The 17,852-nt window shown below is 44.3% G+C and overlaps 1 protein-coding gene across 14 annotated transcripts in view; it reads right to left on the bottom strand.

Moving 5' to 3' along the window:
• The window catches only part of LOC109702713 (leucine-rich repeats and immunoglobulin-like domains protein 2), a 176,055-nt gene that overhangs the window by 121,561 nt on the left and 36,642 nt on the right, over positions 1-17,852 (bottom strand). For 5 of the 14 annotated variants that reach the window (XR_012439919.1, XM_074050730.1, XM_074050728.1 and 2 more), the window contains 3 exons: positions 17,234-17,391; positions 16,026-16,214; positions 5,735-15,901 (listed from right to left, as the gene is read on the bottom strand). The exons of 3 other annotated variants lie outside the window; for them this stretch is intronic. Coding sequence is in view for 6 of the 11 variants with exons in the window: in XM_074050726.1 (XP_073906827.1) it covers positions 15,797-15,901; positions 16,026-16,214; positions 17,234-17,391 (452 nt within the window). In the remaining 5 variants the exon portion in view is untranslated. Of the gene's footprint in view, positions 1-5,734; positions 15,902-16,025; positions 16,276-17,119; positions 17,392-17,852 lie in introns of those variants that run through there. 6 more of the 14 variants (XR_012439920.1, XR_012439917.1, XM_074050731.1 and 3 more) reach the window with 4 other exon arrangements.

Raw genomic sequence — 17,852 nt, forward strand, 5'->3', positions numbered from 1 at the left:
GGGTTCAAGCCCCAGCACCAGGGGAAAAGCCCTAGCAAGTTTATTTCCGTTACCCATCTGACATTTCTCTGGATGTTAGAATTATGAGAAAAGCCACACTGAAACATTGGGTAAAGTATGCATGTCAAACTGAACACTCTACTTGAAATTATAGTTCAGCTGGAGCTCACAGATAAGCAAAATTGAGAAAAAAATTTATCAGAAAGTAAAAGTGAGAGTTGTAATAAAAGTCATGCTTTAAATAATTTATTATAGTAATGCCATTTGTACTAGTAATTATAAATTTCCTCAGCAGGATAAACCTATAATTTTGTGTTTTCATAGCCATGAACACAGGTCAGATCCCTTTGTCAAACAAATTCCAAAATTTTTTAGTTTAAAAAAATTTGGAAGTGCTCTAAACTAAATACAAAATATTTAAAGAAAATTTCTAAGATTTTCAGATTGCATCTGGTTTTCCAATAATAAAATTACTAGATGATAATTTAGCTTCTCCATGTATTTTCCTCCAAACACTGATTATTCCAATCATCAGATAAATTTAATGATTTGTTAACTTATACAGAAATATTAGCAAGCTGGAGTGGCTTAAGTGCTAGAGTGCCTGCATAGCAAGTGTATGGCCCTGAGTTCACTACCACCCAGTACCACCACCAGAAAAAAAAAGTACTAGCAAGCGTATGGTGTATCTTCCTGTAGATGACTTCTCTCCTGTTATTTAATATGATAATCTTTTGATAAACATTCTATCACATCCCCCTTATAGGAAAATGGATAACAGTCTAAACTGCATGGCAGCCTAAGGATTTCTTTCTCAACACCTCAATGGATGATGTGCAAGTGACTGTTTTTAAACATGGAAGTTACCATATAAAAAGTTACACATAAAGCTGGTCAAATGGCTCAAGTGATAGAGTGCCTGCCTAACAAGTGCAAGGCCCTGATTTCAAACCCCAGTGCAGTTAAAAAAAAAATTACAAAAAGATACACATATAAAGCATGTTTGTCACTTCAAGGGCAACTGGATTTCTGAATCTTGGTGTTCTGGACATCAGCTTGTAGACGAGGGCACTTCAAACTGCTGAGTGACAGAATGTCAAGGAGAATGCTATTTATTCTTATAGGGGGACTTGAAGAATCAACCTCAGAGGGACACAAAGAAATCGGAGATTTGTGTAACCCTTCTGAAATAAAGTGGTAACTGAGTGGGAGACACGGTGCTTCTCTCTCTTTGCAACATCCCTGATTAACTTAGCATTAGGCTGACACTGCACTGCTAGGAAGAAACACTGATGAACCATGAATCCTGTTTATATTGGAGGGTAAATCACCACGTGGTCAAAAACATATGCAATAAGAGTGTTTTAGGAATTCCTTTATCTAGGATTAGAATTTATTATCATCCTTACTATTTTAATATAAAAAAGAGGTAGGCTCTTCACATTTAAACAGATTCCTGACTAGTTTAGGCAAGCCAAGAATATATGGGAAGGCTGACATGATAGAGAACTACCCTTCAGGAGAGCAGGGTGATACCCCCATCAGAAGTAGCACTGCTGGAGCATGGAGGTAGGCGGGCTGCGGGATGCACTTTCTAGATCTAGAGCCCACAGGCACCATCTCTGGCAGCTTGGCTTTAATTCCACATTTTCCACTCAGGAAAATTCATCCGATTCAGTTACTAGAGCTCTGAATGTGTCACAAAGGAGTGAACTGTGGCATGTGTCAGCTGATCCTGACTCTCTGGTGTGAATTCCGACCTGCTGCTCTAAAAAGTAATGGGTGATTTTTCCATTCAGACGATATTCTTTAGGTTTACCAATACTGTATAGAAGACTTTTTTCTCCTTCAGAGTATTTCTTAGACCATTACTTCTACTGTAGAGGAAATACTATGGCTCAAGTTGAAGAAAGCAGCATCACTCTTATTCAATGCTAACAAGTACTTCATGAAAGCAGCTTCTTATTAAAGTAGCATAATCCTCTTTGGTTCCTAGAGGGAACTGCAGATTCACAGTGTTACAGCTGGAAAGGTCTTTAGAGTATTATGAGAATCAACTAAAGTCAAGTCTTTTCTGTCAAAGGAGTTCATGTATAACTATCATTGTGTAGCTCCACCTAATTTCCCCAAATTGCTGTCTACATGCTTTTGTTATGGGAAGAATGTCAGACAAGTGAAAACAAGACTCAAACCCAGGTGATTGGAGGAAAGGAAGATTTATTACACTAATGGGCCAGCACCCTGGATCTCTCCAAAAATGACACCAGCCCCACAGCTCAGGGCTGCAGGGTTTTTATGCCTCAGAATGTGGAAGCAAGCAAGCGGGAAGGACAAAAGCAGATGTGGCAGTTAGCCTCTCACTGGGTGGTTACAACGTATCACACTAGCACAAGGTGACAGCACACCACACCAGCACATCTGTGAAACTGGGGCCAAGTCCCAGGTAGGAGCTTGCCTTCAGATCTTTCCCCTGGGCTTCTTTACCATTCCCTCCTCTTATTCTTCATAATCCCTTATGACAATTTTGGCAGACTCATCTAGAGGCAGTCTTTCATATTGCCTCACTAATTGCAATCTAATTGCATTCATCCAGTGTGAATGAATCTGGTGAGGTTTATCACACAAGGCCCTAAGAGTAATAGAATAAGGAGCACATTAAGTGGGTCTGTCAGGGATGCTACCCATGGGGCCCGGCTCTTCTATCCTTTATTCCAAAATGTTTCCTTGTTTTTTTCCCTTGCCTTGATCCTCTGTAGTAATTATCATTCATTTTCCCTCACTATCCCTGATGGGTTTGCATAGAAGCAACATTCTTCCCCTAAAAACATGCAAATTCCTCTTTTTCCACAGTAATGAGGTCTAAGCCTCTGCAGTTCTGTAAGACTACGGCCACCAGTGAGTCCAACTGATTCTGTAGGGTGATGATGCTCTGTTGTACTAATCCTAAACCCTCCTGGATTTGTTCAGACAGCTGGCTGTGTTGGACTTATTGGAGGCCAATAGCAGTAGCTTTTGCTCCTGCCAGAGCAACTCCCAGAAGTACCAGGAGGAGTATGGGGTCCTATTGGAAATGGGTCTGGCCATCAGCTTGTTGGTTTAGGTATCAAGCAACTTCAGTCCCTGGAAGTATGTCCACATCCAGAACTAAGAGAACCAGGGCACAGGTGTGAATCCTGCCCTGACAGGCAAAGTAAGTCCCATTAGGTGCATTGGCTCCTTTTACCAGATTGGTACAATTCTTTTTGTTACCAAAGCATTTAGTTTCTCCAATTATTTGGATAGCTGGGCCTGTGAGACAGGTATTGTCATTTTGGGTTGAGTTGTCCAGGCCCAGCTCATGTATCTTAGATATGTTAGTCAGGCCACCCCCAGCATATGACACTTGGCCGGCCCTCAGGCAAATCCAACAGTCTCTGCCTAGTTCAGGGTCTGCTCGTTGTACTAGCTGGTGGCTGCTGTCTGCCAAAGCTAACATTTTAATAAGAGGGCTGTTGGGCTGTAATAGAGGCTGATCAGTCCCATCCGAGGAGGGAGGGAGGATTTGCCCGAGCCCAGGGGTGTAAGGAGTTAACTTTACTAACTGGGAGAGAGACGTTTGCTGCTTTAATCTGAAGCCTAAGGATCTTTAAGACTGCAGGGTCTCCCCATTGAATCCTCCCAGCCCGAAGACCTAGTTCCCCATCATTGTGGTTCATCTATTGTTAATTGGAAGAGGTCTCCCTTTCTTGCTCCCTGTGCCTTAGACGACTCATTTATGTTGAAGAGGTTTGAAGATAGACTCTGAATACTGACACCCTGGCCTTTGGGAGGGAGGGAACCTTTCCAAGCCCCAAGAGAGGCAGAATAGACACATGACCAGTGTTGTAGAAAGGACAGTGAAGGCCCCCCATAGTCATCCCAGTTCCACAGTACTTGGTCATACACATTGGATGGGCAATCTCTGGATGGGCCAGAGCAAGTCATGGTAGAGGGTCCCAGTTGGGCCCATCTGCTGGCCTCCAGGATTGGGCAGTACCTAAAGGAGACAAGAGAAGGGTCTGATAAAGCTCAGATGGTGCGGTTAATTAATATAGTTCCCTCCTGTCCTTCCAAGTGTTTGACCTCCCGTATCAGTTTATGAGAGACCCCAGCTGTGTCTGGAGGGTTTGTTTGTGAGTCATTTATTATTGTTATAGCTGTTAGTAGAATCAGTAGGTCTGTGTGGGGCCTCATCAGCACTCCCTCAAGTCAAGGTCAGTTTCAACGGCTGGTCTGGGTTGACTTGGGATTTCCACTCCTGGCCTGGATCTTCTGCTGGCTTGGTGTGTGTGTGGTGAATCCACGGTTTTAGTCCTGCAACCTTAAGGGTGAAGGGGTGTTTAGAATAACTTGGTAAGTTCACTCCCATAGGGGATCTAAACTCCCTCTAATTGGGGGTTTTGACCCAAAACCCAGCCCCCGGACTCCATGAATGCAAAGGCCAGAGGGTCACAGGGGCCAGCTCTGGGTGTCCTAGGTGCTGGGCAATTTCCCTGGAAGCATGCACCAAGCCTTTTAGGAACTTGTGGAGGCCATACTGTCCATACTCCTGAAGGTCTCCAGCCTGTCCAGGTATTAATGGTGGTGGCCATCCATACAGGACTTCAAAGGGAGAGAGACTGAATTTTTTAGGTGTACACTTAATTTTGAACAGTGCCAATGGTAATACATCTGGCCAGGGTAGCCCTGTCTCTTAACATTGTTTTGCTAGTGCTGTCTTGATAGTCCTGTTCATCCTTTCCACTCGGACTGATGATTGGGAGTGATACTGGGTGTGCAAATCCCAGGTAAGCCCAACAGTATGAGATATACCTTTGACCGCCTGGCTGATGAAGGCAGGCCTGTTGTCTGACCCAATGCTGCTATGTACTCCAAACCAAGGAATAATTTCCTTGGCTAGCACTCTTGATACTTCTGTGGACTTTTCCATGCAGATGGGATATGCCTCTACCAAGCCTGTGGAAGCGCAGACCACCAGCAGGAGGTACCGATAAGTTTTACTTGGTTGGTTCTCAGTGAAGTCCATCTCTAAGTGTTGGAATGGGTAGATCCCCTACTTCTGAGAAAACAGCAAGGGCTTGGGTTATGTCCTGGGTTATGTTGGGTGCAGCGCAGGCAAGCCTTGCTGGCCAACTGAGTTAAAGTCACCAATTGGGGAATGACCAGGTATTTGTGTAATAGTCTTTACAGGGAGGTTTTGCCCAAATGGGTGATGTGTGCCAGCCTTACCTGGTCCAGGGCTGTCTTTTCTGGTATTAGGATCCTTCACTCTGGGGTTATGAATCAGCCTTCTGAGTTCTCTTTAGCCTGTTTCATGGGCCTGTTCTCTCTCTTGTGGGCTGTACTCTGGTCAGTCAGGAGGACAGGGATGGTGACGCATACTTTGGCTGGAGTAGCGTCTTCCTTTTATACTTCTTTTGAAAGAGCCACTTCTTTCTTTATCCTGTCCACCAATCCATTTCCTTGGATGATCTTGTCTGGTCAGTTGGTTTGGGCCAGACAGTAGATGATGTCAATGGCTTGGGGCTTCCAGACTGCCTCTAACAATTTTAAGATTTGTTCACTGTTTTTGATCTCTTTACCTCTGGATGTCAATAGGCCTCTCTTTTTTTTTTATTATTCATATGTGCATACAAGGCTTGGGTCATTTCTCCTCCCTGCCCCCACCCCCTCCCTTACCACCCGCTCCATCCCCTCCCTCTCCCCCATACCCCCTCAATACCCAGCAGAAACTATTTTACCCTTATTTCTAATTTTGTTGTAGAGAGAGTATAAGCCATAATAGGAAGGGACAAGGGTTTTTGCTGGTTGAGATAAGGATAGCTATACAGGGAGTTGACTCACATTAATTTCCTGTGTGTGTGAGTTACCTTCTAGGTTAATTCTTTTTGATCTCACCTTTTCTCTAGTTCCTGGTCCCCTTTTCCTATTGGCCTCAGTTGCTTTTAAGGTATCTGCTTTAGTTTCTCTGCATTAAGGGCAACAAATGCTAGCTAATTTTTTTAGGTGTCTTACCTATCCTTACCCCTCCCTTGTGTGCACTCGCTTTTATCATGTGCTCAAAGTCCAATCCCATTGTTGTGTTTGCCCTTGATCTAATGTCCACATAGGAGGGAGAACATATGATTTTTGGTCTTTTGGGCCAGGCTAACCTCACTCAGAATGATGTTCTCCAACTCCATCCATTTACCAGCAAATGATAACATTTCGTTCTTCTTCATTGGCTGCATAAAATTCCATTGTGTATAGATACCACATTTTCTTGATCCATTCCTCAGTAGTGGGGCATCTTGGCTGTTTCCATAACTTGGCTATTGTGAATAGTGCTGCAATAAACATGGGTGCGCAGGTGCCTCTGGAGTAACCTGTGTCACAGTCTTTTGGGTATATCCCCAAGAGTGGTATTGCTGGATCAAATGGTAGTCAATGTTTAGCTTTTTAAGTAGCCTCCAAATTTTTTTCCAGAGTGGTTGTACTAGTTTACATTCCCACCAACAGTGTAAGAGGGTTCCTTTTTCCCCACATCCTCGCCAACACCTGTTGGTGGTGTTGCTAATGATGGCTATTCTAACAGAGGTGAGGTGGAATCTTAGTGTGGTTTTAATTTACATTTCCTTTATTGCTAGAGATGGTGAGCATTTTTTCATGTGTTTTTTGGCCATTTGAATTTCCAGCCTCTCTTTTTGTAAATGGCCCCATGGATATGTAAGGTGGCAAAGGCGTAACACGAGTCAGTGTAAATGTTGGCTCTCTTTCCATCTGCTAGGGTGAGGGCACTGGTGACGGCATATAACTCTGCCCGTTGGGCTGACCAATGGTCTGGCAGCTGTCCATGTTCCACTACTTGTGTGATGGTAGTCAGTGTATACCTGGTCTGGTATCCTCCTTCTTGTAGGCTCTGGCTTCCATCAGTGAAGAGCTCCAGGTCAGTGCTGGGAATGGTGGTGTCTGTGAGGTCAGGCCAGGAAGAAAAGACTTCATCTAGAATCTCTTCCCAGAAGAGGAGAGGTTCTCTCTCCTCTTCTGGCAAATATGTGGTGGGATTGAGAGTCCTCACTGCTTTGACTTGCACCCAGTGGGTCTCACCCAATAAAGCCTGATATCTGGCCACTCATTTCCCGGTCATCCATCGACTGGCAGTGCCATTGAGCAGAGAAGTTATTTGGTGGGGGACTCGGAGCGTGATCCATTTTCCCAGAGTCAGTTTATCTGCTTCTTGTATTAAGAGGACCACCACTGCCAATGCCTGGAGGTATGGCAGCCAACCTGAGGCCACAGGGTCTCATTTCTTGCACAGGTAGGTTACTGGCTGGTTCCATGGCACCAGTGACTGAGTCAGGATACTTAATCCTATGCCTCCTTTCTCATGGATGTAGAGGTGGAAAAGGCGAGTGACGTCCAGGAGAGACAGGGCTGGTGCCTCAACTAGGTATCATTTAAGTTTTTGGAATGTGTCCTCTTGGTCAAGGCCCCAGTGCAATGGTCCTATGGGGTTCCCCTTTAGTGCAGCATAGAGTGGCCCAGCAGTGGCCGAGAATCCAGGGATCCATAGGTGGCAGAATCCTGCAGCACCCAGAAACTCCCAGAGCTGTTTCCAGGACTCTGGGAGTGGGTACCAGAGAATCACTTCTTTTCTCCCAGTTCCCAGCATTCTTTTCCCTTGGATCAGATGATATCCTAAGTATATGACCTCCTCTTGACAGATTTGTGCTTTCTTTTCTGAGACTTGTATCCTGCTTCCTATAGGAATTGTAGTAGTTCTTCTGTTCAGTTTTTGCAGGCCTCTAGGGTGGGGTCCACTAAGAGTATGTCATCTACATACTGGAGGATAGTGCAGTATTTCAGTCCGCAGTTTTCAAGGTCTCTGGCTAAAGCCTCCCCAAAGACAGTGGGTAAATTTTTGAAGCCATGTGGAAGACTACTCCAGATTAATTGTCCTTTTGCTCCAGTGTCAGGGTCCTCCCATTTGAATGTGAACAGGGTCCAGCTAGCTTCCGCCAGTCACAGGCAGAAGAGGGTGTCCTTAAGGTCCAGACATGTGAACACCCTAGTGGTGGGAGGAATCAAACTCAGCAGAGTGTATGGGTTGGGGACAACAGGATGAATAGTCTCTGTTGCCTCGTTCACCTGGTGCAGGTCTTGAACTGGCTGATGACCATTGGACCCAGGCTTCTTGACAAGGAGTAAAAGGATGTTCCAGGACAACTGTACTTTCCTCAGGATTCCCTGGTCCTGAAGGTGTTGAATGTGTGGCATGATTCCCTTCCAGGCCTCTAGAGGTATTGGATATTGTCTTTGATGCCCTGGGCTGGTTTGATGGTGACCAATATTGGGGGATGTCCTGTTGACATCCCGATTCACCCATCCTGGTCCCAAATGCCCAGGAACTACTTCATGAGGTGATCTAGGAATGATTGAGGACCGATGTGTTTATTGTCTCTGAGGGTATATATGCACCACTCTTCCTCAAGACTGACCTCCAAGGTTAGCGCCGGCCAGGTGCCCACCTCAGGCAGTCCCAGATTCATAGATACTGTAATGCCTAATTTAGAAAGTAAGTCTCTTCTCAGAAGGGGGCCTGGAACTTCTAGCACATACAGAAACTGGTGCCTGACCTGGTGTCTGCCAACAATGCATTCTCGGGGTTCTCAGAACCAGTACTTCTTGGTGTTTCCAGTGGCCCCTATAATGGTGATTGAGTCCTTGGTGAGCCGACCAGTTGGTGTGGTCACAATAGAAATGGCTGCCCCCATGTCCAGAATGAAGTCTATTTGGCAGTCCTTAATGTCAATCTTGACCATGGGCTTCTGAGGGCTGATCAAAAGGGAGCCCAGTCACCCTCAGTCAGACTGTGTTTGTCTCTAGGTTACAGGCTTCCTTGGATTTGGTGGCAGACACTGTCATTCTTTCTTCTTCCTTTTTTTTCTTGTGAGGGCACTCATTTTTCTAATATTCCTCCTCCTTACAGTAGGCACATTGGTTTTTTCCCAGAGGGTTTCTCCGTTTCTCCTCTTAAGGCCTCGCTTCCAGCCTCCAGTCTTCCTGTCTCCCTCTTTGAGGGCCATAGCCAGGATCTTTGCCTTTTTTTCCAGATATTTTTCTTTCTCTCTTTTGGCTATCTCCTATTGGTTCACTACTACCTTGGCTGCTATACTAATGAGTTGGTTAATATTGGCACCTGCGAAGCCCTCCATGTTTTCTAGCTTTTGGTGAACATCAGAGGCAGAATGTTGGATGAAGACGGTGTTGATCATAGATTGGTTCTTGGAGGCTTCAGGGTCAAATGCAGTATACTGACAATAAGCATCACATATCTGGTCATAGAATTGGCTACGCAGCTCATCAGGGTTCTGTGTGACTTCACTGACCCTGGTGAGGTTGTTTGCTCCTCATGTTCCCTGGCAGGAGTGTTTGGATCCCAGTCTAGTCTGGTGTCCAGGATCTTCTCATCTGCCCATCGCTCTGGATTTGTAGTCTGCGGTGGAGCTTGGGTAACCAGCCATGCTCTGGCTGCTTGGTATACTCACTGGCACTCATCAGAAGTGAAGAGAGTAGACATGAACTGGTGGCAATCTTCCCAGTTGGGTTGGTGGCTGTGCATGATGTTGGTCAGAGCGCTATTACAGCCTGTGGTTCCTCTGAGTATGCTGGGGTGTGCTGCCACCAGTTCAGGTGGTCTGTGGTAGTGAAGGGTGGGTACATGTATTGCATGGGTCTGGCCACAAATGACCCATCTGCCTGGGGTAATGGTGGATCCAGAGCCTGGCTCAGAGGGCATAGTGCTGCAGCCAGGGTTCCTGCCTCCTTGCTTGTTAGCCTCCCAGATTTCGGCAACCTTCCCCAATGGCTCATATCTTTCTCCGGATTCATGAAAGGCAAAGGGAGGTTTAACAAGGGAGCTGTTGGATGACATGGCGGGGATTCAGCTCCAATGCCTCCTCCTTTCCATTGGGGCCCTCTGAGTTGGACTCAGGGTCTCGGGGAAGCTGGGGTGGTGAGGTGCACTGGAGGAACATATTGTGGTGGGTCTGGCAGCTCAGGTTCTGAGGTGTAGTGGACCTCAAATTTCTTTTTACTTTTCCATTAACAAGAATGGCTGTGTGTCTCTGGGGTGTATGAAAATGTAGCCAGTCAGGTGGGCCAGCAGCCAGGATGTACCAGGAGTCAACGTAAGGAAACTGGTCTGGATGACCTGAATCCCCAATGACTATGTCTCTTACATGGGTGGTAGTGGCTAGGTCCAGTGCGCCTTCTGTGGGCCATCCTACATTGAAGGTGGGCCATTCTACCTTACAAAAGGTTAGGAGCTTTGCCAGCTTCATCCAGACTCCATAGTCACCTGAGAAGTCGTCCCTACAGTTAGGAAGCATGCTCTGGAGCACCGTCAGGCACTTTGACCCAGAAGAACCCACTTTATATGTGCCTGTGGTTATCGGTGTTGCAGGACAGACAAAGGGAAGGGGGTACCTCTCAGTGAGAGGCCACACAGATGCTCATCTGGCCACAACCGCAGGTGATGTTGCTTGGCCATAGTGGGTTCAGCCTGATAGGGTGACTTATGATCAGATGCTAGTCTGATCCCACCATAGACTGTATGCCAATCATGGTGAAGTTATAGATTGAACCCACTCAGATTCCATAGCCTTTAGGGAACCTTAGAGGTGCCCAGCCATGGAGCCACACATTTGAGCTTGAAATGCAAGCAAGTCAAGACACTTATTCACACACCATTCACTCAGAGTTTAAGACAATCAGTTCCTATTTATTTTCCCCTAAAATCCTGGCCTGCTTTCATCCCAGTTAACCAGAATCACATTGGTCACAGAGGAAGGGGATGCATCACCCTGGATACTCTTCAGGGTTTGGCTGATCCCCTGTGGAGGATCAGTCTGCACCGGCTCCTTACACTGACTACCTCAGGGCTTCCTTCCTGGTCTAGACATCTGGCACAGTTCTGTTTCACTCCACCAGTCTGAGGACCTAGTCCATGGCTCTGCAGCCTCCTTCAGCTGTCTGGAAGGAGACCCCAGAATCACATCAGGGGTACGCACTTTCTGGTTCCAGGGACCCCCGCAGGCTGCAGAGCCAGGAAGTGGGGACCTGTTACCCAACTGGGCTCAGTGGTCTGATCTCACTGGGGCCTCCACAAATGTTGCGGGAAGAATGTCAGACCAGTGAGAACAAGACTCAAACCCAGGTGGTTGGAGGAAAGGAAAATTTATTACTCTAGTGGGCCAGCACCCTGGATCTCTCCAAAAATGGCACCAGCCCCACAGCTCAAGGCTGCAGGGTTTTTATGCCTCAGAATGCAGAAGCAAGCAAGTGGGAAGGACAAAAGCAGATGTAGTTTCCCACTAGGAGGTTACAACATATCATACTAGCACAAGATTACAACTTATCACACTAGCATAAGGTTATAGCAAACCACACTAACACATCTATGAAACCGGTGCCCAGCTTGGGAAAGGAGCACATCTGTGAAACTGGGGCCTGGCTGGGGGAGGAAGCTTCTACTTGTCTTCAGATCTTTCCCCTGGGTTTATCATTTTGTGAAATGTTGCTTGACCCTGCAAGGTTCTTGTGTGAAAAAAAGAGCTCTTTATCATCAGATGGCCTAATCTCAAATGCTTGATCAAACCACTATCATCTTTTTTTGAGCTTCATATTCCTGAAACCATTAGTAAAAGTCACCCCTTGTCCTCTGTCTGCAGGAGACCTTGAGAAATCACTCTCATTGAGCTATAAACCATTGAATTGTAAAATGTCACTGTGTCAGAAAACCTTACCCTTTATTCAAAAAATAGCTACTAGAGGAGTATTTTGAGTCCAAGCATGGACCAATCCTGGTGAGGGACAGGAGACTGAGTCATAAATATAACCTGGGTAGACTTCCTACCCTTTCAGACTATTTTCTGTGGCTGTACACTTCTATGGAAGTAAAACTTTTCTTTTTGCCAAGCTGAGCAACTCCCAAGTGTTTCTTTGATTACAATTTGGGAATGGAACTTATAAAAGCATCTAGTAAAATGCCTCATTTCATAAAGGAAAAAAGTAGACCTAGGGAAGTAAAAGGACTCACCCTTGATTACACAACTAGTAAGGAGCAGAACAAGGAAGGGAACTGGTTTCTTCATTCCTGGTCAGAACATTATAAACTATACCATAACCAGTAAGAAGGACTGCAGATCAAAGGCATAGGAAAACCATCACATACGATGGTTCAAAGTAAAAATGAGTAGTTCAGAGAGGAAAAAGACAGGCGTGGCAGTAGTAAACAACTAAAGACGTGCTAGTATCCATGGAAGAAAAATATATGATTAAAAACAGGATGTAATTCACCTAAACATTCTGACAGAAAGCTGAGAAATGATGTGAATTTAGAACCCTAGAAATGCACAATGACTTACAAATAGACGTTTTTTGTTTTTGTTGTTTTTGTTTTGTTGAGTGGTTGACCCACTCAACCAGTCCTTTTTTGTGATGAGGTTTTTCCAGATAGAATCTCATGAGCTATTTGCCTGGGCTGGTCTTGAAACTTGACGTTCCTGATCTCTGCCTACTGAGTAGCTAGGATTACAGGTGTGAGCCACTGGACCTGGACAAATAGATCTTTTAAGGGAGTGATGTTTCTAATAAATGACTAATATTAGATTTAGAGGATAGAATTGAGCAGGACAGAATTGAATACCTTTCCCAGAGGGCTCTAACATTAACTTTGCTCCTGGAAGGCAAAGCAGAACATCACAGAGTGATAATTTTTCAGTATCTCTCTGAGGACTGGGATGATCTCACAGGCTAAGCAGCAAAGACTCTTACTGATAGGCAATGCACACCAGGCACATTCCTGTGGAGGCCTCAGCAAGCACACTTGTTCTGTATCTTCCTCTGCCAGGGCTGCATATTTTCAATTTTTTACTCCCATTTCTGTCAGCTGTCACCCTTTCTTCATCAGGGACAAGCCCAAACAAACACAGACCTACCTTGGTGTGGTCAGATGTGATCAGAAACAAAGAGTAAAGCAAATGCTGACTTTGGGGCTTCTGCTGAACTCTGAGGTAGTAAATACACAATTAATGAACTTGAGTCCCAGCCCAGGTTTCATGTGGGAGAGGGTTTCATGTGCCCTCACTACCATCTTGAGTGTTCTGAGGCTTACTAAAGTCAAAAGCATGGTCATGTAACCTGTGGCAGGACCTGGGGGAGGAACAGTTTGTATCTCTTTCTGCCAGTCCCTCGTTTTGATGAAGCTGTGGTGACTCAAGGACTGGCTGCTGGGAGGAGGGAGGCAGCCTCACTCTGTATGTTCCACAGAGGCCACTGCAACATTTCTGGGATTGAAAGACCAGCATTATCGTGTCAACTACAATTTAAAAATTAATTTTCCAAAGCTTAATGACCTTTTAGCCAAATCCTCAACAAAATTATGCTCAATATTCCTGAATGGCAGTGAGATCAAATATATACTTACCATTTCTTTAGCCACAATTATAAAACAAAAACAAAATCAAACTGCAACCACTGTCTATGAAATTCTGCTCAAGAAACATAATGAATTAGTTTCTGAAAATTTTCCATGTATCATGTTCTTTTCCTGTTACCTTAGCAGCTCCACTGCTTCAAAAGGTTAAAAATAACTGGGTACCAGTGGCTCACATCTGTAATCCTAGCTACTTGGAGCTTAGAGGTTAGAGGCCAGCATGGGCAAATAGCTTGGAAGACCCCATCTCAATGAACTGCTCACTGTAGTGGAGCACACCTGGAATTCCAAGCTATGCATGAGGCTGAGATTGGATGGTCTGTAGTTCCAGGCCAGCCAGGGCAAAAACTTCATGAGATCCTCCCATCTGAATAAGAAAAAAAGATGGCCAGGCAGCACACACTTGCTATCCCATCTGTGGTGGGAAGCATAAAATAGGAGGCTCAAGATACTGGCTGACCTGGGCAAAAAGGGAAACCCAGTCTCCAAGACATCTGGAGTGAAAGGGGCTGGAGGTGTGGCTCAAGTACTAAAGCACCTGTGTAGCAAGAGGAAAGCTGGAGGTTTTTCTTTTCTTCTTCTTTTTTTTTTTTTGGCAGTACTGGGGTGTGAACTCAAGACCTCAGGAAAGTGCTCTACTACTTGAGCCAAGACACAGTCCTTTTTTATTTTCCTTTTGTTAATTTTCAGACAGGATCTCATGCTTTGGCACAAGTGGGCCTCAAACACTGATTCTCCTACCTATGCCTCCCATTTAGATTGGATCACAGGCTGATCACAGCCGGGTTATTTTGTTGAGATGGAGGGTCTCACAAACCTATTGCCTAGAGAGTCTGGAACCTTGATCTTCCATATTTCCACCTTCTGAGCAGCTAGAATTACAGGAATGAGCCACTACACACAGGCATAACTGCATTTATAACAAGTTCTGAGGTAGTGCTCATACTTACAGTCCCTAGCCCACAGTTTTGCATAGCAAGAATCGAGTATCTTAGATAAAGAAGAATATTGCACCATGCAGTCTTATTCTCCAACCTTACATTCAGACCAGATTAAGGAACCCCAAAAGCTTTGAGTAGCTGGTAGAGTTGTTCAAGAGGTACAGCACCTGCCTAGCAAGCATGAGGCCCTGAGTTCAAACCCCAAAACTGTCCCCCCAAAAAGCACCAAAGGCTTTTCAAAAACAAGATGCAGTACACATTGGTTCTTCTTAAGCTCTTTTGTGTAATTTTTCTAGAATATGGAAAATGGATTTCATGTTGGTGTATTCTTTCATGCACTCTGAATGCAGGGATAAGAGGCTAACTTCAATAACAGCCCTTTTCTCTGACCTCATCCTGTTGAAAAATCTTTAGGTTTGTCTCTTAAGAACCACAGAGCTTATGTGAAATCTCATGTTGAATCACTTACTCCTGCCAGAACCATCCCTGCACATACCACTACACACTTTCCCTTCCTCTATAAACCTGTAACTCTTCCCCTACTCCCTTTTTCAGTGTCCTCCCCTTCAGGCTGACAGCTAATGGAAGGCCTAGATGGACAGGAGGACAAATTCAGTAGTATCCTTCATGGTCTACAAAAAACTTGTTTCACTGACCAGGTTGGTAGCAAAAGCATGATGTGCACAATACAGTATTTCTCTTTCTGGGCCATGCAGGATAGGGGACACTCTCTTAAAATGGCATTCCCACTCATGACCCAATCCTATCTCACAAGAGAAAGAAAACACCTGCCAAGTAATGCTGAGATTAAATATGCGCCTGACAGAATGGCAGCCAAAAAGTGAAAACCATCACCAAATTATATTCTTAGATCTCAAATCTCCATTACTTACATAAAGATGGGAGAAAACATTATTTACATGAAATTTGTTTACAGCTTTTTATGAGGGTTGGAGGTGTGTCTGAAGTCAGAAGGCACCTGCTTAGAAGTATGAAGTCCTGAGTTCAAACTCTAGTACTTTCAATAAAAAAAGTTCTAGCATTAAATGGACACTGGTGGCTCACATGTATAACCCTAAGCTATTTGGAAGGCTAAGATCAGGAAGACCAAGGTTCAAGGCCAGCCTGGGCAAATATTCTTGACAATCATCTCCAAATAACTAGAGCAAAATGGACTGGAGGTGTAGCTCAAGTGGTAGAGTACCTGCTTTGCAAGCTTCAAACCTTGAGTTCACACCCTAGTCCCAGAAAAAAAAAAAAAATGAAAAACCAAAAAACCTTTCTGTGTGTCCTCTAAATTTTCAGTAGTATGAGTTTGTTTATCCCAACAAAAGTTCCAGCACTTTCCAGCTGGAGACTGTTAACTCAAATATGGAACAATCTTTGGCTCTAGTTCACACCAGTTAACAGGAGCAATTACTCCAGTACGCCAACTTTTTTGCTTCCTGGCAATTGAGAGTGCTACCTATAAGAGAGAAGAAAAAAACAATTAGGTGAAAGTGAAAGCAAAATAAACTGAAAAGTCAAAGAAAATACAAGCAGCTCTTGCCACTGCTCATGTGTGTGGAGGGGAGTTTCTTCTCACTCACTCTTTCATGGTGGCTGGGAAAGAAGACTGCTCTCTGTCTGCTGATGATATCAGGCTCTCCAGGACACTGGCTTCTTGGGGTGGATGTGACAAAAATGTCTCTTTGGGTAACTGAACCACGAGGCTGGAGAGGGTCTGATCTAGAACATCCTCCTTGGCGATATAGGTGTAAGCACAGTATTCTCGGGTCCTGGAGTAGATGTTGACATTGTGGGAACAATCTGAGCAGATCACCCGGATAGCAGTGCCACCTAATGACCACAGAGTGAAAAGCCCAAACATTTTTCTATTAAGGAATTAATTCTGACATCTAGGGAATAGAGAACTGGAAAGAGAATTTGTTTGGATTTGAGTTCCATAAAGAAAAGTATTCCAATGCAAAATAAAAAAAGAAAAAGAAAACACTAGTGAGGGAAAATTTTTTGGAAAAGACATTTTAACAGAATAGAAGATTATGAGGAACACACTAGAGGGGAAAGAGTATAATGAGAAGACAGGAGATTATATATATATTCATTTTTTTCCTTGTTTTTTTTTTTTTTGGTGGCACTAGGGTTTGAACTCAGGGCCTCACAGTCACTAGGCAGGTGCTCTTACTGCCTTAGCAACCCTACCAACCCTCTTTTTGTGATGCGTTTTTTCGAGATAGGGTCTCACAAACTATTTGTCTGAGCACAGGCCTCCTAAGTAGGTCAGATTGGAGGTGTAAGCCACTGGCGCCCCATCAGTATTTTTAATTAGGGAAATATTTTCATAGGTTTTTTGAGAAGTGCTATCAATAGTTTGGAATTCTTTTATAAAAAATGCAAACTAGTTGAACAGCAGAAAAAACATGTGAAATACAAGCCTTACAGATGGAGGCTTAAAAGAACAAAGTGATAAAGGAATTTAAATTTTGTGATAAAGAGCCTTCATTTTGCCCTCCACATTCTTCCAGATTGTAGTCCTCTGACTATTCAAGCTGACACAATTATATTAGTGGAAAAATAAGAATAGCCATGCTAAGAATCACAACAGAAATGTTAAAACTATTTTTGTTGCTTTAAGTCCAAGGCAGGCTCCATAAAAGTAGAGCCACTCAAAGCAGTACGATACCTAACACTGTTAATGAGGCATTTGCTGAAAGGCTTCCTGATATTTTGGGCATGCAGCTGTAGATTCCCATGTCTTCTAGTTTCACATCAGCAATGAAGAAGACATCGTGCTCACATGCATGCGTCTTTCTCGGGCCGCAGGAAAGTCAGTACCACCATCTTTCTCCCAGGAAATCTGAGGTGCAGGGTGTCCCTTTGCTGCACATTCTAATCTGGCCATGGAACCACTGTGAATAGTCAGGTCCATTGGAGTTTTCAGAAAAGATGGTAACTCTGTTCCAAAAAAGATTACCAAGATAAAGTAGGCAGGAGGCAACACATGTACACACACACACAGGAATTGGACAGGCCAAACACCAACTACTCTAATGCTCCATTTCATTGAGAAGACATGCTCTCTGCATTGACAGTGATGATAGCTTTAGCGGCCATCTTTTCTCCAATGTCTTCAGAGTGTTTGGAGCACAGCAATGCTAACATTTCTTCTACAATGCATGACATGTCTATCTGGCCATCCTGATGGCAATAAGGAAAGCAAAAAGCCACAAACCTTTCTGAATTCTGTATTTTAGAAATTATTACTTAATATTATTTTCTCACTTAGGAAAACAAATAATGCTTCCCAAACTAATATCAACAGTTGTCAAGAGAGCTGATGTGAAGGGCTTGAGTTCAAACCCAGTGGCACCAAAAAACAACAACAAAACTCAATTTAAAAGAAACAAAAGAAGTGA

This window comes from Castor canadensis, chromosome 12 (assembly GCF_047511655.1).
Source record: "Castor canadensis chromosome 12, mCasCan1.hap1v2, whole genome shotgun sequence".
NCBI lineage: Eukaryota > Metazoa > Chordata > Mammalia > Rodentia > Castoridae > Castor > Castor canadensis.